The 24831-nt window shown below is 35.6% G+C and overlaps 2 protein-coding genes across 18 annotated transcripts in view; one reads left to right on the forward strand and one right to left on the reverse strand.

Moving 5' to 3' along the window:
* LOC101974266 (flavin-containing monooxygenase 5) overlaps positions 1-22430 on the forward strand; it is a 32984-nt gene extending 10554 nt beyond the window's left edge. For both annotated transcript variants that reach the window (XM_021721284.3, XM_005342066.5), the window contains exons 4-9: positions 1324-1486; positions 2948-3090; positions 6740-6939; positions 11020-11372; positions 18921-18993; positions 21311-22430. In XM_021721284.3, the coding sequence (XP_021576959.2) occupies positions 1324-1486; positions 2948-3090; positions 6740-6939; positions 11020-11372; positions 18921-18993; positions 21311-21656 (1278 nt within the window). In that variant the 3' untranslated portion in view covers positions 21657-22430. The remainder of the gene's footprint in view (positions 1-1323; positions 1487-2947; positions 3091-6739; positions 6940-11019; positions 11373-18920; positions 18994-21310) is intronic.
* Positions 1-24831, reverse strand: part of LOC144368219 (uncharacterized) — a 121785-nt gene that overhangs the window by 92740 nt on the left and 4214 nt on the right. The window lies entirely within an intron of this gene.

The following is a 24831-nucleotide window of genomic DNA, read 5'->3' on the forward strand; positions in this document are numbered from 1 at the left end:
TTATTTTCTGCAAAAGAAGATGATTGTACTGTATAACTTTTAGTTCCTTCCATTTCTAAAGTCTGCCATGATTTTCCCATAATTTATAATCATGGCCATATTAAATCACCTGGCATAAAGTCCAAACCTTCCATCTTGTTATGTTTAGCAACAATAATAAAGTGGCAACATCTGGTGACAATTTCCAAAGTTATTTATAGCCCAGTGGTGCATCTCTTCACTTGTTTAAGAGACACTTTTTGAACAAGCTTGTTACTGTACTAAGCAGTGATGATGCAAAGACAAAAAACCATACGTAACTTAACAGTCTAAGATAAGGACACAGGAAAATGAAGAAAATTATTATTATACATATAAGTAATAAACTAAGTGAAATGCTATAGAGATCTATACATTTGCAGCTCAGAAGAGGGATGTTTAACTCATCAGGGTAGAGGAAAGATTTTTGGAGAAAATAATGTCTAAGCTGAGGCTTCAGCAGGAAGGAGTCCTCCAAATGAAGAAGGAATAAAAGGGTGATCCAAGTAGAAGAACCAGCTTGTGTAAAAACACATGACAGGAAATATAAATAGTACAGGATGGTTAAAGCAAAGACAGTGTCTCTATTAGTCAACAAAGACATTATAGCCAAGACCCTAGAAGCACATTGGAATCCATTCTTGATGTTTCCTTTGGCTGGGCAGAGTAACCCATATTTATTGTTTATTTTTATTTTTGAAAAGCTAAAAATTATGCCACTGACTACCCTATGTCACAACCTATTTCTTTATAGTTACTTGTAAAATGGGCATATGTAGAAGGAAAACAGAAATTCTTTTATAAAAAATAAGAGCCACTGACATATGTTCCTGCTCTAACAGGAAAGGTAGCCTCATAGTCACATGTTTAAGCCTAGCCAAAGAGAACAGGACTTGGGAATAAGAAGACATCAGAGAGTTTAAGGATGTCTGGGGTTAGTGGAGAAATAGGTGTTTAGTGCAGAGTGCCACAGAAGTACAGGAGAAATCCAAGCTTTATTCAGGTGCTACAATGCCTTAAGGTAGAGACTTACTGTCCTAGCAATTTCTACTTTACTAGAAGCAGAGGAGAATACACTGGTCTGTCAATTCTGTTTTACTTTGTCTGCCTTATAGTTTTCTCACTCAGACCACAGCCCCAAACAAAACTGTTCTTTATGGAGGATGAAAATCAAATATTCTTGCAAGGACCCTAATGATGTGATGGTGCCTGTGGTATCAGCCCTTTGTGTAACATTTTGCAGGAAAGGTCATGTCAGGGAAGATACCCACTGTACAGGCTCTGTGTATGTCATTTTTCTTTCAGACTACTGTGTGCAGTGTGAAGAAGCGGCCTGATTTCTCTACTTCAGGACAATGGGAGGTGGTCACTGAGTGTGAAGGAAAAAAGGAGGCTAATGTCTTTGATGGAGTCATGGTTTGCACTGGCCATCACACTAATGCTCACTTACCTCTGGAAAGTTTTTCAGGTTAGTGACCTTCCAGGAAAGAGATTGACATTTGAGCCATGCCTATGACCCTGAGAAATAGAAGGGTTGTGGTCTGAGTGATTTTTACCTTGGGGTGAAATAAGAGCCTAATTATGCATGTTCCCTTGAAGATGGAATAACTTGTATTATTGCTATTTGGGAACTAGAGTTGGTGATTTTAGAGTTTAGAGGTCTGTAAACAATCATGCCACCAATTAATCAATTGTACTTTCAGTCAAGGCTGGAGTACATATAGAATGGCGCTCCCATAAGATTATAAGGGGACTGAAAATTTTCTATTGCTGAAAATTTTGTACATCACGGTGATACTGATGTACAAAACCTTGTTTACTGTCAGTTGTATAAAATTATAGCCCATACAATTACGTATGTGGTACCTAATACTTAATAAGAAACAACTATGTTACTGGTTTATGTATTTACTGTGCTATATATTTGTTTTAGTGTATACTCCTTCTACTTATAGAAAAGTTTACTGTAAAACTGACCGCCATGTTACACCAGCAATAACTTCACATTTCTCATGATTATTGTGGACCTTGATTGCATCAAGAGGCCATATTGAGTGGCTGGCCCATACAATATAGGCTTATATAGGAACTTCTGTGATTTTTCACAATGATGAAACCAACTTACAGTAAAATTTTAAGAATGTATGTATATCTGTCAAGTGGCACATGATTGTATTTAGCTTTACAATAACTTTGGTTTTCCTTTTTATTTTTTAATTAATTAATTAATTTTAATTAGGTATACATGACAGCAGAATGCATTTTGATTCATTGTATAGCACAACTTTTGCAGCCCAACTCTTTATTTCTCCGGTTGCACATGATGTAGTGTCACACCATATGTGCTGTCATACATGTACCTAGGTTACTGATGTCCATCTCATTCCACCATCTTTCCTACCCCCAACTTTGGCTTTCCTAAGGATTAAAAGGAAGACTGTGGAACACTTACTTAGTATTGGTTCAGATATAAAATTTTTCAGTAATTGAGGAAATGAACAAATGTTGAATTTCTAAGGCTTAAATGAAAGCTTGAATAGTTTCAATTTTGGTCCTAAACTTTTTTTAAAAAATGCACTTTATGTATATCCTAGAGTATACAAAAACATATATACTCTAATTAAAACAGGAGTATATAATTAAGGGAATGAAAGACAAAAAGAGAATGGCAGTTTTCTGAGGCAGTTTGGATTTATGAGTCTACAAATCCAAAATACAAACTACTTATGATAAAGGGATAACAAGTTACTATTCCAAGGCTCTGGAAGAAAAATAAATAAGCAAAAGTATTTAGAAAGACAAGAGTAGCTGAATAAAGGGAGAACATGTGGAGAATATGTTCTTCAACTTTAAATTCTACAAAAGAATTTTACAAATGATATCCATTATATAAACTATCATCCAATAATTATTTTCTGTTCTCTTGCAGGAATTGAGAAGTTCAGAGGACAGTATTTCCACAGTAGAGACTATAAAAACCCAGAGGCATTTGCTGGGAAAAGAGTCATTATAATTGGCATCGGGAATTCTGGAGGGGATCTGGCTGTAGAGATTAGCCACACAGCCAAGCAGGTTTGAATCAGTGATTTACTTTGCTTCATTCTATCTTCAGTCTCACCAGGGAGACAGACCAAACAGAGTATAGATGGCTGCACATTGCCCATTAGTGCAATATAGGGCTTGGTTTTATTGCTTCAGTTAGCATTACGGTAGATGCCATAATGGTTAGAGTTCCATTATTCAGCTGGCTTCACACTAAGGAATAACTTCACTGCTTCAGGTTGCACTCATGATTCCAGTTATCCTCTCCTGGCTTTGATGAAGACCAAATATTTGCTGGAAGAGGTTGGGAGAATGCAACATTGACAGTGTGAATTGTCCATTGGCCAGAAGAAATGCCATGTTCTCATATACACATGTGGAAAGCACACTGTGGTTATTGAAAACTTTTCATTAAAAGTTTGTGGGTGAATTTCCTTTTTGCCCCCCAAATGGGAAAAAAAAGAAGCAACCTAATCTTTCCAAAAACAATGTAGATATCGGCATATGTGAACAGATTGTGTCAGCCTTTGCATGCAGTTAGGTAGCACAGAATGGCAGTCACTTCAAAGCAACTTCTATCTCCTTGGTTTTTTGTTTTGTTTGTTTTGGTTTCTGTATCATAGATTTTGAGCTTTGAAGAAAGTGTCTTCACTATAAACTTCTAGGAAAAGGCATGCTATTATTATATTTTTTGTCTTCATTGAATCATAACTTTATTAGTAATAGGTGAATGCTTGGTTGTTCTTCAGTAACTTTAATTATGCTATACTTCTCTATAAATATGCTTCAAATTATTTTTTAAAACAGAAGTTTAATGACATAATTTTGTTAAATGACCCTTACCTAGCAACTTGATTCCAATAATTTCTCAGTACTATTTTCATCTATCAATATATAAATGATCTCATATGTTATTCTGTGAACTAACTCCACAAACATTTATTAGGAAGTAATTATATAAACAAGAAAGAGTAAAAAACACATGTGGTAGAATGATGTACAATGTAGGTAGTGGGGATCCATGCAAGTCTTCTTTCATATCAAGTGGTCATTTCTAAGGAAGCTGGACCTAACCTGCACTATGGAATTAAAATTTCCCAGGAACAAAATATCCAGAGTGTGGAGATAAGGTAGCCATATTTGTGAGAAAGCCCTGGGAAAACACATAGTATAGCAGGGGCAACATCCTCACAGCACTAATGCAAACTGAAGAAATTTAATTGCTGAGTTTTACATATTAAAATGTATTTATATTTAAGAGAAGTTGTTTGCAAAGTCAAAATTTTTAAATGGGTCTATAAATTTCAGTGCATAACAAAATTTTGGTATAACCCTGTCGTATAATGATTTGTGAAAGCATCCCTTTCTCATCAGGTTAATTTCATACACAATTATACTGATTTAACAGTTTTCCTTATAAACCAGATTTATAAATATATTGTTTGCTTAAAACAAAGTATTGATGGAAAAGTTGACATAAGTATGACAGCCATTAAGCATTTATTCAGTGTTTACTGTATGCCACACTTGTTTTATAAAAATTATCACAGCAGTCTTGTGATATATGTGTTGTTGTAACTATTTTATAAATGGGGAGCCCTTTAATAAGGCTATAAGCATTAAACTAAATCATTTGAATCCCAAGACCATGCAGGCTCTTTCAACTGTGAAATGTAAAAGCACTTAAATCTGGTAGTGCTTAAAATTACTCTCTGTGAGGATACATGTGTGAAGTAAAGAATTATCCCTTTGTAGACAGGCATCTTTTTACTGAGAGCTTAGACAAAGACTATGAAACAATATACTAATCTACAGTAACACTCTAGAAACTTCTTCCAGGGGGTAAAGTTGAAAGTGTAAAGTTGAAAATGTCCTGATACCTCTGCCAGGTAATTAAATATCAACCTTAATCCATTCTGAACATGTATTTTTAGCCAGAAAAGAACAAAGAATTACTGAAAAATTTCCTGTAGTTCTATTACCAATCTTTATTTTTTTCCCCATTCAATAATCAATAGAGCATTTCTTAATAGGATTTAGAGTCAGTCAGATGTGGGTTGAAAATTCAGTTTGTCTCTTAATAGCTATATGATCTCTGGCAAATTTTTCATCTTCTTGATGTCCCTCACCCATAAAATGAGGATAACAGTGGCTTCCTCAAGGGATTGTTGTGTTACCATTGTAAAACCCGTTAGTCAGTGTCTCATGCCTGTAATTTCAGCTACTCAGGAAGCCAAGGCAGGAGTTTTGTAAATTTGAGGCCAACTTGAACAACTTAGAGAGACATTATACCAAAGTAAAATAATAATTTTTTAAAGAGGGCTAAGGATGTAGCTCAGTGGTAGTGCCTTTGCTGAGCATACATTTGGCCCTGAGTTTGATCCTCAGCACCTCAAAAAAGAAAAAAGAATACAAAGAACTTAGTATCCAGAGTTACAGGTCACAAGTCTCATTAAATGAAAGTAACAATGATGTGCTGAGGAGACTAAGAGATGTGCAGGCTAACCCTCCCACTGTGAAGAAAACACAATTGGACACAATTGGAGAGACAAATGAAGAGCACAGAAAGTTTCACATCATATAAATGACATAAATGGTAAATAATAGTTCTTAATAATGCAAACAATGTCAATGACAAAAAGACAAAAAGACAAAAATATTTTGGGTTAAATGATATCCAGTTGTTTTCAGTTTTATCATTACATGATTTTTTTTTTTTTTTTTTTTTTGGTACTCGGGATTGAACTCAGGGGCACTTAGCCACTGAGCCACATCCTCAGCACCCCTATTTTAAAAAATATATATATTTTTTAAAGATGGACACAATATCTTTTTACTTTATTAATTTATTTTTATGTGGTGCTGAGAATCAAATCCAGTGACTCACATATGCGAGGCAAGTGTTCTACTGCTGAGCTGTAACCCCCGCACGCTCAGGACCTTATTATATTTTATTTAGAGATAGAGTCTCACTGAGTTGCTTAGGACCTTGCTAGATTGCTGAGGCTAGCTTTGAATTCATGATCCTCCTGCCTCAGCCTCCAGAGCCACTGGGATTAAAGGTGTGTGCTCCGTTGCACCCGGTCTATTGCATGACTTAATTTTTTAGTTGTCAATAGACCTTTATTTTATTTATTTGTATGTGGTGCAGAGAATTAAACCCAGTGCCTCACACATGCTAGGCAAGTGCTCTACCATTGAGCCACAACCCCAGCCCCTATTCCATGATTTTTATTTATTTATGTATTTATTTTTATTAGTTGCTCATGACAATACAATGATCTTGACATATCATACATTTGAATCAAATGGGGTATGATTTTTAATGAGTCCTATAGGTGCTAGTGAAGTTCAGAGAAGGGAAAGAGAATTATCAGCCTGAAAGGTCAGTGGTATTCTCATGGGGGATGCAGACTTGATCTGGACCTTAAAAATGAACGGGCTGAAGAGAATTCATAAGAGGAGGACTTTTCAGGCACATTGGCTTTAAACAGAAATGTAGTGGTAGATCACAACAAGACATATTCTTTGACAGTGTTTGGGAAGGAAAATTTTTAAAAGATTGTACAGAACTAAAATGCCACACTAAGTAAGTATGAACTTAATCTTGAAGAAAGTGACAGTGCTTTCAGATAGTGAGACAGAATGACAAAAGTGAACAATATTTCCCATGCCTTAGGTATTCCTCAGCACCAGGAGAGGGGCTTGGATCCTGAATCGTGTAGGGGACTATGGATATCCTGTTGACGTGGTACACTCTTCTCGATTTAAATATCTTATATCAAAGATATGCGGTCAAGCATTAACAAGTACATTTTTGGAAAAACGTATGAATCAAAGATTTGATCATGAAATGTTTGGCCTGAAGCCTAAACACAGGTATGTTCTCAGGATGGGAATGGGGTTGGTAACAGCCAAGGCATAAGAATAAGGACTGTTCACAGAGGCTAATAAAGCTACCTCTACCCATACATTAAGAAACATTTAAAAAATGGTTTTTACCTATCAACCACAGAAGATCAAGATCTGCTGGTCTCACTCTCATTGACATTAGCCATTTTCTTATTCTGCCAGGTATCAGTTCTTTTTATATGATGCCCAACAATAACAAAAATGTAATAGAGGGCAATGCCTCATTTAGTCATTCAACAAATACGGGGTACCTGTTGTAAGCAAGGCATTATATCGGGCATGAAAATACAGAGAGAAAAGACATAATAATAAAAATAACACCCTTCCCTTTTTTAAAAAAAATTTTGAGACAGGATCTCGCTAAGTTGCAAATGGGACCTCTCCAAGTTCTAAGGCTGGCCTCAGACTTTTTTTTTTTAATATTTTTTAGTTGTCAATGGACCTTTATTTATTTATTTATATGTGATGCTGAGAATCAAACCCAGTACCTTGCACATGCTAGGCAAGTGCTCTACCACTAAGCCACCACCCTAGCTCCCATACATTGCCTTTTTTTAAAGACTTTTTAAATAGAAGCACAGCAATGAGCATATATATTTTCTCATTTAATCCTCACAAATGGCCCTATGGGTCAGTGCCAGTTTTATGTCTATTTTACAGATATAAAATATTGAAACTTAGAGAAACTAAGTAATTTGCCCAAAGGCAACATGAGTAACAAGTGGAAGACTTCAGAAATGGATCTTACCTTAAATATACAAATGAAAAGACAGACAACAGAATATGACAAAGAAATGAATAGAATGCAATGAGAGTCTAAAGAATGAGTTCTTATATAGCCAAAGGTACATTATGAAAGAATTTCTATATACTGACTTTAAATGACTTTTTTCTGTCCAACTTTTTATTTTTGAAAATGTTCAGATCTACAGAAAAGTAGCACAATAATAAATACATTGAACATCCTTATATTTTACCTAGATTCACCTATCATAACAGTTTGCTATATTTGCTTTTTCTCTCTTCCCTCATGAAAGATAGATCCAAACAATATGTAGTGTACATACATATTTAAGTACACATCTTTTTCTGAAAGTAAGTAAAAATCATTAAGACATACCCCCCAAAAAAGGGCATTCCTCTATAAACCATAATACAGTTATCACATTTCAGAAATTTAACATTGATAAAATACATTTTCTAAAATGTTGGCATATTCAGAGTTCCACAAATGTCCCAATAATATTCTTTTTTTTTTTCTTTTGGTACTGGGATTGAATCCCGAGAGTCACTTTACCACTGAGATATATCCCCAGTCCTATTTATTTTTTATTCTGAGATAGGGTCTCACTAAGTTGCTTGGGGCCTTGCTAAATTGCTGAGGCTGGCCAAATTTAAAATCCTCCTGACTCAGCCTCCCAAGTTGCTGGGATTATAGGCATGCATCACTGCAATCAACCCAATAATCTTCTTTATAAAGAAGCTTTTCTTTTTCTCTTCTAAATCCAGAATCCTAAAAAATGTTAATCACACCATTTCACTTAGTTGTCATGTCTTTTTTAATTTGAAATAATAAGTCTCTATTCTTCCTTTTTTTATATACTAGGTATTGAAACTAGGAGTGCTTTACTACTAAGCTACATCTGCAATTCTTTAAATTTTTTTGAGACAGGTCTCAGTAAGTAGCTAAAGCTGTCTTCCAACTTGTAATCCTCCTGCCTCAGCCTCCAGAGTCACTGGGCTTATAGGCATTCACCACCATGCTTGGCCATTCATTTTTTTTAATATGGACTTTTATTCTCTTCCTCCTCCTTCTCCTCCTCTTCTTCCTCCTCTCCTCTCCCTAAATCTTCTTCCTCCTACTCCTTTCTTTTCCTTCTCCTTCTTCTTTCCAAGGCATGGTTTTTGTAGAATATCTCTAAATTTTGAGTTGCATTGTATCTTAGCATATATACTACATAAGTGATATTGTCTTCTTAGTGAATCCCATCAGGACCCACATGATGTCAGTTTATTCCATATTAATGATGCTAAATTTGATTGTGTTTAAAAAAGTGGCATCTTCCATGTTTCTCCTGTATAAAGATATTTTTCCCCTTGAAATTAATTAGTGGGATGATACTGGGACACTGTGTTCCCTAATAATTTTTCATTCAATTATTTAAGCATGAATATCTTTTGTAGTTGCAAAACTAATTGAGGTTTTACTGAATAATAAAAGATAGGCAAATAGGGTCAGCATGTAGCATTCTAATTGTAATAGCTTAGAATAGCAAAAGGCACATTATACCCTGAGACTTGCACACAGTCTGGTATTCCTAGACTTATATGGCAAAGCTAAAAGAGTAATTGAATACATCTCTAGGTCTATCAGGCATGAAACCTTTTGTATGCTCTGCTAAATAAAAAATATGAGGGGCTGGGGATTTAGCTCAGTGCTTGTCTAGAACACACAAGGCTCTGAGTTTGGTCCTTAGTCCTGAGGCAGGGAAACAACAACAAAAAAAGTTTGGAATGAAGACAGCAAATCCATTCAAGTGAGTGACATATTAATAATAAGTCTATAATCTATTTTAGAATGACCAGGCATGTGTCACTGCACCTGACTGAATAATATTCTTTATAGATTTTTTTTTCTTTTCTAAATCAAAGGATTCTAAAATCTTGTTTATTTGCCTTGCTTATTCCAAGGCAAATGGTATAGAGGGGAGATGAGAAGGGAGCCTTAAAGACAACTGTAATTGTTCAGGTGAGACAGTAAACAAAACTATTCTAGAAATTCTTCTTTTTTAAGAGAGAAAGAACATAGGCTTGGTGAGCAAAGGTGAGTCAGTTTTGTGGCTTAGGTAACTATGTGGATGGTGGTACTGCTAGTGAAAAAGAATAGGTTTAGAGAGAAAGATGAATCGTGAGGTTGGAATGCAGAACAGAATCTTCCTAAAGGTTAGAATCAAAGCAAATTTAATTCAACAAATCAGGTAAAGCTGTAAAACGTATAATATTCCTGAGGCTAGGCCAGGAAAATGATAGGATGAGGGTTCTCAGAGCCTGCTGACTTAAGTTCAGGAATTAAGACTGTTTTAAAACTGAATCAAGGGGCTGGGACTGTGGCTCAGTGGTAGAGCACTCGCCTAGCATATGTGGGGCACTGGGTTTGAGCCTCAGCACCCCATAAAGATAAATAAATAAAGGTACTGAACATCTACAACTAAAAAATAAAGATTCTTAAAAAAAAACTGAATCAAGACTTTTTTTCTAAAGACCCAAGATACTGGAAACCTGATTTATTTATTTTGATACCCTTATTCCATGCTGTCTCTAGAAAACACTACTTAACATGTCCAAAGTATTCCAAGAGAGTTTATAGAAAACTATTTTGATAGAAATTCTAAAATCCTAGGCTGCATAACATCAGTAAAGTCATTTAATTTCTCTAGACTTCAGTTTCTTCATTTATACAACCTGGATAATGACATCTATCCGACCCGCTTCATAGAGTTTGTGTGACTGTCAAATAAGTTAATATGTGGAAATGTAATTTAAACTCTAAATTGCTGTACATATGTAATTTATTACACAGTTTGGAAAATGAACGTCTAAGTCTACCTCTTGGGCCTTTGGAATTAGAAATGAAACAATATTAACAGCCAAGTTCTGTCAGACTAATTGATATATGAACAGAAACTATTGGCCTATGGCCTTAAGATGCCACAGAGCATTATTATAACTTGAGAAACCACATATGCACTCCTCAAATAAGACTCTTGTTCCTTCACTTTGGGGAAGAAAGGTATTGCCCCCTTTTAGTGACTTCCAGGGTTCAGCCTTTTCAGTCTTGTGTCCTGAAAAGCTGATATAAAGTAAAACTGGTGTAAAGTGGGACTTTTCCAAATTTCACAGGTAAACTGAGGGGAAACCATTGATATATTGTTTAACCACCTCCACCAAAGCAAAAATTTACTTACATGATTTATTTCTCTTTCCCTTTCTTTCCATCTCTTGGTCACTCTCATTTCTCATTCTCTTCATCTTTATTGTCACACATAGAGCTCTGAGCCAGCATCCAACAGTAAATGATGATCTGCCTAACCGTATAATTTCTGGCTTGGTGAAGGTGAAAGGAAATGTGAAGGAATTCACAGAAACAGCTGCCATATTTGAGGATGGCTCCAGAGAGGATGACATTGATGTTGTTATCTTTGCAACAGGCTATAGCTTTGCCTTTCCTTTTCTTGAAGATTCTATCAAAGTGGTCAAAAATAAGATATCCCTATATAAAAAAGTCTTCCCCCCCAACCTAGAAAAGCCAACTCTTGCAATCATAGGCTTGATTCAACCCTTAGGAGCCATTATGCCGATTGCAGAGCTCCAAGGACGCTGGGCTACTCAAGTATTTAAAGGTAAGTGACAATAAAATTCTCTCCTTAATTACTTGGTGATGTTTAATTATGTTTTTGTGCTTGCTTTTAAAAAGCAGTATGTTTGATCAAAATCTTGAGGACTGCATAATATCTAGCACAAAGTTAGTACTAGAAAAATTATTTTTAAGTGAATCTAACATAGTAATTTATAACCATAGACATATCTTAGAATCACCTGGGATATTTTCCCAGCTTAGGCATGCTTTGATCTCACCCCTGGTGATACTTATTCTGTAAATGTGGGTGGGGCAGACACAAGATTTTTGACAAAATTGTTCCCCAGTTAATTCCAATGTGTACTTCAGATCAGAATCCACTCATCTAAATTTTAGACAATTGGTATATATTTGTGAAGTAAAAGAATTTCATCTTTCATTATGGAGAATGTCAAATATAGAAATGGTGTGACTTACTTTCATACAATAAGTTAACTAACGCTTGGTAGGCGATTAATCTAGAATGTAGAATATTCAACTTTCAAATCCTTACATCCCACCCCCCGTTTATGTCCCCGCTTTCAGTTTTGGCCAAAAGTACAAAAAAAAAAAAAAAAAACACTTTGAGCTTTGGGATAGTAGGCTCAATATGAGTCAGCAGATGATAAGGGTTCCAAAAGGCTTCTTTAAATCTAGCATCATCCCAGAACATCATAATTGTTCTCTAAACTGGTCAGATTACCAACTAAAGACATTGTAAAAGTGAAACTGGAATTCACTGAATAAGGAGAAAGATAAGAATGGTTTAAGGAATGTGAAAACATATCATTTGAAATACAAATAAAGTTACTAGAGAAGTTTAGGCTAAAGAAGTTAATATCTGAGAGTTCTCTTCAAATATTTGAAGGGATACTCACTGGATAAGATTTAGACTTATTTAGTAGAGCAAACAGTCAAACTAGAACCAAGGAATGAAATTTTGAGGGTTGCATAATATCAGCTTTACTTTAAAAAAAGACATTTTTTTCTTTTCTTTTTTTTTGTCCATATAAAATTTTTTTTTATTTTTTTTTTTAGATATACATGTCAATAGGCTGTATCTTGACATATTATATATTAATGGAGTGCAACCCATTCCAATTTGGATCCCATTCTTGTGGTTGAACATGCTATGGAGTTACACTAGTCGTGTATTTATATATAAGCATAGGAAAGTTACATCTATTTAATTCTACTATCTTTCTTATACTCAGTCCTTCATTTCCCTTTGTCTAATCCAGTAAACTTCTATACTTTCCTCCCTATACCACCTTGTTATGGGTTAGCATCCACATATCAGAGAGTACTTCAGCCTTCGGTTTCTTGGGACAGGTTTATTTCATTTAGCATGAAATTCTCCATTTCCATTCACTTAATGCCAAATGCCATAATTTGATTCGTCTTTATGACTAATATTCCATTGTGTATATATGCCACACTTTCTTTGTTAATTCATCTGTTGATGGCACATAGTTTGGTTCCATAGCTTTGCTATTATGAATTGAGCTGCTATAAATATTGATGTGGCTGCGTCACTGTAGTGTGCTGATTTTTAAGTCCTTTGGTTATAAGCCTAGGAGTAGGATGACTAGGTCAAGTGGTGGTTCCATTCCAAGTTTTCTGAGGAATCTCCATAACTGCTTTTCAGATTGGTTAGCACCAGTTTGCAGTTTCACCAGCAATGTGGATATACATTTCTCCCCACATTCTTACTGACTTTTATTGTTACTTGTATTCTTGATAACTGCCATTCTGACTGAAGTGAGATGAACAAAGTAGTTTTAAGTGGCATTTCTCTAATTGCTAGAGATGCTGAACATTTTTCCATATATTTTTGACCATTTGCATTTCTTCTTCTGTGAGTTGCCTGTTCAGTTTCTTTGCCCATTGATTGGGTTATTTGGGTTTTTTTTGTGTGTGTGTGTTAAGTTTTTTGAGCTCTTTGTATATCCTGGAGATTAATGCTCCCTCTGAGGTGCAGATGGTAAACAAAGGCTCTTTGTTCAAGTTCTTGATTGTTTCCTTTGCTGTGAAGAAGCTATTTAGTTTAATACCATACCATTTATTGATTCTTGATCTTATTTCTTATGCTTTATAAATTTTATTAAGTCAGTTCCTGAGCTGACATGATAGAGAGTTCAGCCTAGTTTTTCTTCTAGTAGATGCGGGGTCTCTGGTCTAATGCCTAAGTGAACGAAAACTTTTCCTATCAACCAGTGCCCTTTCAAGATGGATTGGGCTGCTTCTGAGATTGTAAAGAATTCAAACATCATAGGAAAAGAATGTCATATGGCTAGATGGCCATTAGAACAGAGGTTAATGGAGGAGAGTTAAGCCTCAGAATAGAGAGAAACCATATGACTTTGTAGTTTCTTTCTAGAGAAGAAACTCTTTGATCCTATAATAATAAAATCTGCTGTCAATACTAGTGTTTAATTGAAACTATTCAGTGTTTTTGTTGGAATTATAGCTGACTGTTTGCCAGTGAAGATTTTCATGATAGCAGAGGGGAAAAATGCAATGGAATCATAATTGATAGGCAAAAAGCATCTTTCCCAATGTCTGCCATTTCTTAATTCCTTACAGTCTATGCAGTAGGTCATGTGCTATTTGAGAGTAATGGACCACCAATCAAACATAAGTAACCCATGAGGTTGGCTTAATCCTAGTAATATTAAATGGATATTTTAATTAGGTCAATTATGTAAGGGGAGAAAGTTTCATTAAAATAGGTCAGAGCATCTTAGTATACTTGAAGCAACTGGGACTCTTATTCCAGGCCCAAGTGACTTGCTAAGAGGAACTGGGAACATGAGTATTTGGAAGAATCTGCATTATGGATATGAGAGTAGGTGATCTGAAGGGAAATGTAAAAAAAAAAAAAAAAAAAATCTTAGCTTCTAGCTTCTCATGATAGCAGAAGCCTAGCGCACATTCTTCCAACTTTTGCAAAGATGGAATCTTCAGAAGAACCCCTATGACTTTATCAAACTTTCAACATGAACCCTGAGTTTTTTACTCTAGCTATAGCTTACCTGGGTCTATTTACCAAATTCTTGTCTTTCTCATCCCTGAATTCTATCTTCACTGTGCCAATTTCAAACCTTTCAGATGAACTAGTTTCTCCCAGTCTTTCATGCCTGCCCAACTCAGCCTGTCCTCTTCTTTGGTCTGTCCTCTCCCTACCAACTCCCATTTTTCTTCTTCCTTTGTTCTCTGAAATTATTGCCCTCTTATCAAGAAAAATATTCCATCCTTTTCTAGAGCACTGAACCCGGAACCTTACCATGGATAAAATCAAGTTTCTTTGTTCTTTGCCTGTTTTGCAGTTCTCCCAAGGGTTCTCATTTAGCAAATTTCTTTCCTTGTAAACCATATCAAGTTATATCAATTCTTTGTATCACAAGAAGCATTACATCATAGGACGACATTCAGGTTCTGCCACAGATTGTTATAATCTGCTTTTTCAGGTCCATCTTGCACTAATCTTTACCACACATCCAGTTTTCTAGAAGCACTAGATGACTTACCCACTAAGCAGCAAATATAGGAGATACCCTTGTACCTGATATTCTTTCTTGGTATGCCTTCCCTTAATTCCTATTTATACAGGATAAACTTATGCATATGTTGTCCCTCCTTTCTTAGTATTTTTAAAGCTCTTTTAATAAAATAATCATGTTTATGTGCCTTTCCATTCCAAGGCTAGATCAATGCCTAGCATATAGGAGGTATCTCATAAATGCCAGGTCAAATGAATACAGTATGGCCTTCATGCAAATGAAGTTCTAAACTTCTGAAGAGCGCAGCTTATCAACTCCCTTGGCCAATTTCTAGTCATGTTAAAAGGCTAGACTGGTCCAGAAGGCCTGAATGGTGGCCATATCTCTCTTCTCTTGTAACATTATACAAAAATGTGCAGGGGCAAGTCAGGATTATAGAAAGTCAGGATTACACAAATACAACATGCCTTACTCTGAGAGTAGATTGAAAGGCCCATTATCATAGAGCTTAATTTAGGTTCTCTTTGTTCCCACATTGTCTTGAGATTCTTGGAAAATAAACTTCAAATCCTCACTGTTCTTCAATAACACTGTTCAGCTAACATTTACTGATCTCTTAGTATGTATGATCTCCTAGGTGCTGGAGATGCAAACATAACCAAACAGAAAATCCCTATTTCTTTCTTTTTATTTATTTTTTATTTGTTCTAATTAGTTATACATGATAGCAGAATGCATTTCAATTCACCGTACACAATGGAGCACAACTTTCTCTGGTTGTACACAATGCAGTATTGCACCACATGTGCAGTTATACAGGTACGTAGGGAATGATGTTCATCTCATTCCACCATCTTTCCTACCCCCATGCCCCCTCCCCTTCCCTCTCTCCCCTTTGCCCAATCAAAGTTCCTCCATTCTCCACACATACCCACTCCCATTACAGGTCAGCATCCATTTATCAGAGAGAGCATTTGGCTTTTGGTTTTTGGGGATTGGCTTATTTCACTTAACATGATATTCTCCAACTCCATCCATTTACCTGCAAATGCCATAACTTTATTCTCTTTTAATGCTGAGTAATATTTCATTGTGTATATGTAACATAGTTTTTTTTTTATCCATTCATCTCTTGAAAGGCATCTAGGTTGGCTCCACAGTTTAGCTATTGTGAACTAAGCTGCTATGAACATTGATGTGGCTGTATCATTATAGTATGCTGATTTTAAGTCCATTGGGTATAGACTGAGGAGTGGGATATATGGAACTAAGAGTCATAGAAGGAAGACAAACAAGTAAAAAGACATTTACTGTGTTCATTCACTTCACAGATATTTACTGCATCCTAAACAGATGTTTTAGTAGCAATGTAGAGGAGCTATTATGGCAACAATGGACAACAAGTACCCAATGCTCCTATGATTATATATATACTAAAAGAAAAAAGAAATATTGAGAAGAATAAGAGTGGGAAAATCACCAATATTTATATAAAGTTAGGGTAAAATGACAGAGTAATTGAGTTCTGGGTACTGCAAGTAACTGAGAATGTTGGGAAATAATGTTATAGGAATTAAGGGAAATGAAGCTAGGAGTATTTACAGAGGTGATATCAAGAACTTGGCTGCCATGCAATAAGTCTGTATTTAATGTAGGCAACAGAGAACCACTGAAGGATTCTAGCTGGGAGAGGAGAACTTGTCAAATCAGATTTGTAATTTATAATACATGTCAGAGGGAGTAAAATGGGAAGTAGTTCAGTTTAAAGACTGCATGAGGCCTTTAAACCAAGGAAATAGCAATCTAAATGAATAGGAGGAGACAAACTTGGATGAAACTTCACAGGTACCTTTGAAAGGATTTGGTGACAGAAACCATGCTGGGGATAAGAGAGAAAAGAATCTGCCCAGGTGCTGTAGCCATTAATGTAAACTATGAATATAAAAGGGTAGGGAGCAAGATTTGAAGGAGGGAGATAAAAAATATGATACAATATGTGTCTAAACAAGGTAATATTGAAAGTTAATAAATTCAAAAGAGAACTTCATCACAGAATGTTGTAAATATCTTTATCTGTCCATCAAATTTAATAGTTTATGAACTGACTGCCTCTCACCACCAAGAAATAGACCACCGCCCCCTCCTCCTCCATAAAGTTTCTAGCTAATAAATGCAAAACTTGTGTGTGGCTGTACCCTGTAAGAAGTAATTGGAAATCAGTTCTCAAAATGTACTTCTTGAATATCCTAAAAGACCTGTGATTAATTTCAAAGGAAACATTCCCATGCTTCCTTATTGATTTATAAGTCATATAGCTAAATTAGGAAAACACACACACACACAAAAACACAGTAGGCTCTGAGTGTTGAATTTCTTACTTCTGTGTTTCAAGAGGGGCATATCAGGATAGGGAAACCAGATGGCAGAGAACATGAAATCTTTTATAGAAGGAACCTATGCAGGTTAGTCTGATAATAAGAAGACAAAGTACTTATGAATGGTGCTTTTCACATTTTAAGTCCTATCAATTATTAAAATTCAATTATGTGGCTCCAGAAGAAAGAACTAGGTCCAGTGGTATAAGTTGTATAGAAGTAGATTTGGGGGTCAGTACAAAAAATAATGTTCCAGCAACTACATCGGTCAATTATATCATCTTCTTAGACGGTAGTGAGATCTCCAAGTCCAGAGACTTTTAAAGAAGAATGAGATAACCACCTGATATTGTATTGTAGAGAGACGGATTGTACTGAGTAAGATACATTCCCATTCTGAAATTCTACATACCAGAATTTATATAGAGAGTAACATTTTTTAGGATTGTGGCTCAAATTTTGTACAAGGCATAGTGTCTACATATCTGGCTGGGCATAATGCTATATATGAGGGCAAACGGCTAACTGAGCTAGAGTTGTTTATACAGACTTAAATGTGATTCTGCCTTTGTCCAGTCATGTCCTTGGTGTTAAATCACAGTACAGAAACTGTCTGTACATTAGTGCTTAAATTTATTTGTCAAGATTGGGTATATGAGTTGCCTTTGGCCTTACCCCCCTCCCCCCCACCACAAACTCTTATTGAATAAAATAGTTAGAGGGAGTAAAATGGGAAGTAGATCAGTAGAAGTAAGACCTCATGGGACTTTCAACCAACGTGAGGCTTATCTTCCATAATATTTTAGCATAAAATGTGATTGAGAGTTTACGTTTACTTCCTTTATTCTCTCTTGTATAAAATACTTTTGTTATTAAGATATTTGTACAGGTGTTTCTCCACTCCCCTCCTTTTTTTGAGATGGGGTTTTACTACATGGCTCAGGCTGATTGAACTCCTGGACCCAAGTTATCCTCCAACTTCAGCCTTCCAAGTGCTGGAATTATAGGCATGCATCACCACACTTGACTTGCCTTTTGACCTTGTGCCTCATGTTTTCATATGATTTTAAGGCCATCTGTCATTTCCTTTGTCCATATTTAATTTACCAACTCAAAGACTATGCTAAGGAGGAGGCTGAGTACAGTAAATATGTTCCAAAGACAAAGCAGAATAAACTATGCATATTGATACAGGTGAATATTCCTTAGGACCAGAGGTTTTGAACTTCATATATTTTCAGATTTTTGAAATATCTACATATACATAATGACCTATCTTGGAGATATAACCCAAGTCTAAATATGAAATTAGTTTTCATATGCACCTTACACAACATAGCCAGAAGGTATTTTATACAATAGTTTTAGTGTGCCTGTGTTTTGGCCATGACCTATCATGAGGTCATGTGTAGAATGTTCTACTTATGGTATCTGTCAGTGTTCAAAGAATATTGGGTTTTGGAGCATTTCAGATTTCTGTTTTTTGAGATTATGTATGTTCAACCTATTATATTTTGGTTATGGCAGGATCAAGTGATCAAGCAAACTGTAATCTCTCTGAGTATAGAAAATTATCCTATATTTCTTTGAATTCTCCATAGCACAGTAATTGTTAATAGGATCATTGTTTTTACTGAGGTAATTTATACTTATATTTAAAATTTTTCTCTTTAGGGCTAAAGAAATTGCCCTCACAAAGTGAAATGATGGCAGATATATCTAAGACTCAAGAGGAAATGGCAAAAAGGTAAGAAATTCTCCCAAGAAGATGTATGGTAACTTTTTCTACTAATTTCTTAATAAGAACAATATTTTACTACATTTTGTTTCCTCTTGTTAATTTGAGAATTCTGATTATATTGTGATGAAAAGGGGAATAATAGTTTGTGACAACAGAATGGGGAAATAGTACTAGCAGTTTCAATGTGGAGGGAAAGGAGAGAAAATTCAAGAAAGTGTATAAAGGCTATGTTTAGGATCTAAAAGAAAAGTTAGATAGGGAAAAGCTCATTGAGAAGAAAAATTAGGTATATTATTTTGGGGAGGATTACTTGAAGTATTAGAAAACTATGTTGAATTAATGATAATTTCAAATCTTTAAGTAGATTCACAAATCTGAAGTGACTAATTTGCTGGCTATCATCAGGTGGACAGCACACACAGGTTACAGTGGCTGAGCATGAAAACTCCATGTGATTTGGTAAAGTAGTAACATCAACTGGCTGCTTACTATTTTGGTGAACACGATGATTTGGCAGTCTGAATTTCAGAACTTGAGCTCAAATTCCAAGGTTGTTTTTATGTGGAAATTGATTGTTGCAGGCCCCAAAATGGTGGTTTTCTGCAGTTGACTATACTAGCATGATTCTCCCCTATCTTGGAAGAAGAGAAAGTAACTTTTTATTTAATCTTATCCTTACCCAGTGCTCTCCTATTTTCCTCCCCTCTTTCATTGCTAAAGGTCTATAGTAAAGTTTCTACATCCTGTGCTCTCAGGCCTCTCCCATTGCTTCCCCAAGTCCCTGTATTTTCAACTTGCCTCCTTACTCCTAAAATTGTTCCCTTGAAGGTCATCCATGACCAGGTTCCTTTCTGTTACTACTGAGCTTGGCACTTTTAAACATTTTCCCTTCTTAGAGGGCTTTCTTTCCTTTCTTTTTTGGCACTAAATTCTCTTATTTGGACTTTCCTGCTCTCTTTCTTTTGACTTAGGCTTGTCCAACCACACCTTCTTACTGTGGGCGGTCCCCAAGGATGTAATTTGAACTTTACTGAAGGTTGACAGTTTACACACATTCAGTATTTCATGTGCTTGAAGCTTATTTAATCCTCATAACAACCCCAAAAGGCTGGAACTAGTGAATCTGTGAAACCTTCATAAAAACTCCAGTTCTTGACATACTACTATAAGATAAATAAATGCATGTGTACAAACACCTGAATTAATATAATCTCCAGAAAGGAAAGCTCTCTGATTCTTTCCTGTTTCATCTCTTCAAAACTCCAGCCCCATTTTGATAGGTACTAGTTGACCATCTATCAGTTCTTCCAGAATCCATCTCAAGAATTCTACCAAAAATTTATTTTCTAATCATTTTTTCCTGTCTTTGTTTTTGGATTCCTCAATTAGCTTAATTTAACTTTTACTTACTTTGTGTTCCATTGTTCTTTTCATTATAGAAAATAAAAGTGAAAGTCTCCTAGTCACACTTCTTCCATATATTTTACTGTAACTGTATTTTCCCACTAGAAAGTCTTTTTAGCTCTCCAAATCTGCACTTGGTATAATCATTCAACTTGGCTCCACTGGGAGGGCCACTTCATCTTGTAGGATAAGTCACTCTCCAGGGACCTTTCAGGATTCCAAATTAACATTTTCACTGGGAAGCCCTGACTGTGGACACCCCACACCCATCCCAGGACCACTGCCCTCACAAAGTAATTGAGAATCCCATGCTTGAGGACTGGAGTGAGTTCCTTCTTTTTCATCAGAGTCTTCGGTATCTGGAATGCTGTCCATTCTTGTTTTCTACTAATTTAGACAATGACCACAAATATTTTATGCCCATTCTTGCTTTATTCCTTCACTTTGCTGCTGTTCCCTGATTTTAAATACTTTTTCTTTGTTCTCACCTATATCTTTCAATTCTTCAATGGCCCTTTTTTAACTACCCTTTTTTTACATTTCTATTTAGGAGTCCAACTCATAATACCCTTTTATGTTCTGTTACGTACACAACCATCTTTTCTCTTCTAATGTATTATAAGATCTCTAAGAATGGTGACAAATATCATCTTTCTTCACTGTTTACTACAGCACGTAGCCCAATATACAAGCTAAGGGTGTAGCTCAGCAGTAGAGCACTTGACAAGCATGTGTGAGGCACTGGGTTCAATTCTCAGCACCACATATAAATAAATGAATAAAGTAAAGGTCCATCAACAACTAAAAAAAAAATTTAAAAAATCAATATAATGTGCCCCAAATCAATACAGTGTGTACGTTGACTGACTAGTTGATTGCCTTTTTTGATAGACCGTGGCTTCTCTCTTCTCTATTTTAGGTACGTGGAAAGCCAACGCCATACCATTCAGGGAGACTACATTGATACCATGGATCAGATTGCTGATTTGATGGGAGTCAAGCCTAATCTACTGTCTCTGGCTTTCACTGATCCCAAGCTAGCATTACAGTTATTTTTGGGACCTTGTACTCCAGCCCAGTTTCGTCTACAGGGCCCTGGAAAGTGGGATGGGGCTCGAAAAACCATCCTTACCACATATGATCGTATCAGGAAGCCTATGAAGACAAGAGTAATTGAAAAGAATAATTCCATAGCTTTAACAAAGACAATGGGCAGAATTATGCTAGCTGTTATTTTCTTTGCAGTGATTATGGCTTATTTTTAGATGTCCCATTGTCAAAAACCTGGCTTTCATTGGGAAGCTCAATCTAGAGATGGCTTCCAAACCTAACAAGATTGAACAACTCTCAGTTTCATTTCTTAGAAATCTACTTTTGTTTCTTTCAGAAGCATTGATCCTCTTTCCACTTTTCCCTATAATGAAATCCTGTGTTTTCATTTGTGTTGATTCACCCTCCTTCCTCTTGTGATCTGTCACTTTTTCCTTTCAATAATTTCCAGACTGTGAGCTCAGGCACACTTTTAGTCATCTTTATATTATGTCCTTAGCAGATATGTGGCCTTGTTGAATATCAAATATTATGGTGAGGACCCTAAATCAGCATCTATGAAAAATGACTGACTTCAGGCTGGGGCTGTAGCTCAGTGGTACAGTGCTTGTCTAGCATGGGTGAGGCACTGGGTTCGATCCTCAGCACCACATAAAAATAAATAAATAAAAATAAAGGTATTGTGTCCATATACAACTAATACACATTTTAAAAAATTACTGACTTCATGTAATTCTTCTGATAAGATTTGATTTTCTATTAAAAAAGGTCAATTTTTGCTTTTAATATTATAATTAAATATACGTTTTCTGAGAGATAGGAGAAATAATGGTCTTAAAATAGTTGTTTTTCTATGATAAGAAATATAGATACATAAAACATTTTGTTTTACTTACTATTCACTAATGTACTTGATAACTGGTCATTTTTATTCCTTTCTCTAAGCAACATGTCTTTATTTTCTTAATAAAGAAATTAGTTTCAATTTTTTTAGGCTCATAGGTTGCTTTAATAGTTTAACATCTACCCGTGGGTTCTACTTGGTTGAGAAAACTGGGATATTTTTTAAGTAGCTGTCCTATCTTTTTTGATCTCTTAGTTCCCAGATAGGATCTAATCAGATTTTTACTTTAGGAAATAAGTACCTGCCAACTATTGTAGTCAAGTCTACAAATGTGATGTTTCGTTTCCTCTTACTCTTTCTTCCACTCCTTCAAGTAAAATCTAAGTAATAAGAATTCAAAGAGGTTTTGACTAAAATGTAGGCGTATTCTAATAGCCCTTTTTCTTAAATCATACAATGTAGTTCTGAAAAACAGAGCAAATAAATAGAAAGCAGGAACTTGGGTTTACATCCCAGTGCTGCTGCTGATTCTGTTTTCTCATCTGTTGAAGTTTTGCTATTCTTGTTTCATGAGAAATTGTCAGCTGTCAAGCACACTGAACTCCAATGGGGAAAGGTATTGAAAGTACCAGTCAAGTGTTTATTCACAAATAGCTGTTGTGCAGTATGTTTTTTAAATTTGGATTGCTGCCCATTTCTTAACTACAAGATAAATTTGAACAAGTAAAAGCACATCCAACTAATACAAATACACATTAAAAAATTAGAGATTTGAGAGTTAGACTTCTTAATCACATATCTATTTGGACAGCTGCCTATCATTTCACCTAATTTACTTTTCGAGAACTAGAGAGCTGAAAGTTGGTATTATTCCTTAGGTCTTTTTCCTTCTGGAATCTCTATGATATAGGGTATTTGTTATCTATGAAAGTAGATCTAGGGCTGGGGTTGTGGCTCAGCAGTAGAGTACTAGCCTAGCACATGGAGGCCCTGGGTTCGATCCTCAGCACCGCAAATAAATAAAATAAAGGTATTGTGTCTAACTACAACTAAAAAATAAATATAAATTTTTTAAAAAGAAAGTATATCTAGTGTTTTTTAAGATTTTTTTTAGCTATTGATAGACCTTTATTTATTTACACACGATGCTGAGAATGGAACCCAGTGCCTCACACATGCCAAGCAAGTGCGCTACCACTGAGCCTCAGCGCCAGATCTACTATTTTTTAATCTGCAGATTACTCTTGTTCAAAAGTAAATTTAAGCTGGGTGTAGTGGTACTTGCCTATAATCCAGCAGCTAGGGAGGCTGAGAAAGGAGGATCACGAGTTCAAAGCCAACACCAGCAACAGCAAGGCAGTAAGCAACTCAGTGAGACCCTGCCTCTAAATAAAATACAAAATAGGTCTGGAGATGTGGCTCAGTGGTTGAGTGACCCTGAATTCAATCCCCGATACCCACCACACTCCCCACCCCCCCGCACACACACACACACACACACACACACACACAAAAAGTAAATTGAAGGCTGTGGTTGTGGCTCAGTGCAGTGCTTTCCTGTCATGTGTGAGGCCCTGGGTTCCGTTCTCAGCACCACATAAAATTAAATAAATAAAATAAAGGTATTTTTAAAAAGGTAAATTGAAGGTCTCTTGCTTTTTAAATTTTCTCCTTTCATAATATAAGCTTGCCTCTTTTAGGATGTAAATGTATTGAATTAATAATCCCCTAATTCCTAATTATCACTAAAAACACCCCAGTTTCCTCTTTAAAGTGTGTATTTTTAAATTGATTTGACTCTCTCATTGTATGTACAACATGTAAGGTTACCACCCAAAAAAATCATTGCTTGATTTCTAAACCAAGCTGAATGTAAGATGTGAATAGGATATTGCATTCAAAACAACTCAAGATTAAAAGCCTTAGTTATTGATAAGTATTAATATTCTATTTATATATTTTGCTCTTATGTTAAGATCACGCATATGTGTACATATATATTTATACAAAAATTCTCCAATTATATTAAATCTGGTTACCAAAGAAAAATGCATTCTCAGAATGCCAGAGAGTAAAGAAGTATTCACAACAGAAATTGAATAAGCATATGTCAAGGGGACACAGAAGCCATCAAATAATGAACAATAAAATAATAATGTACTATTAGAACATAAGACATAAAAATACACGAGTCCATAGTGATATAAGTAAATGATTGAACAAATTAATAAATGAGATGGAACAGACACTCTCCCATACACAAGAATTCCAAATAATTTATATAAATACTCTCTTCTCAAGGAGATGGAGCACAATTGTCTACTTCTTAATGGGCGGCATAGATAGATTCACTTCCTTTCAAAAATTACAGTATGGAAAGGGGGAAAGGTGACTTCAGTGGAAAAATTCAACAAATATCATTTCAGCAAGGTGATCAAGATTAACATCAACAGTGATAAGGCATACTGACTATATGTACCCTTGATATGATATGATGAGAAGGTTACTTTACCACTGTGGTATTTGCCCCCTAAAACCATATCCCG

The sequence above is a fragment of the Ictidomys tridecemlineatus genome, chromosome 11 (assembly GCF_052094955.1).
Source record: "Ictidomys tridecemlineatus isolate mIctTri1 chromosome 11, mIctTri1.hap1, whole genome shotgun sequence".
Lineage (NCBI taxonomy): Eukaryota > Metazoa > Chordata > Mammalia > Rodentia > Sciuridae > Ictidomys > Ictidomys tridecemlineatus.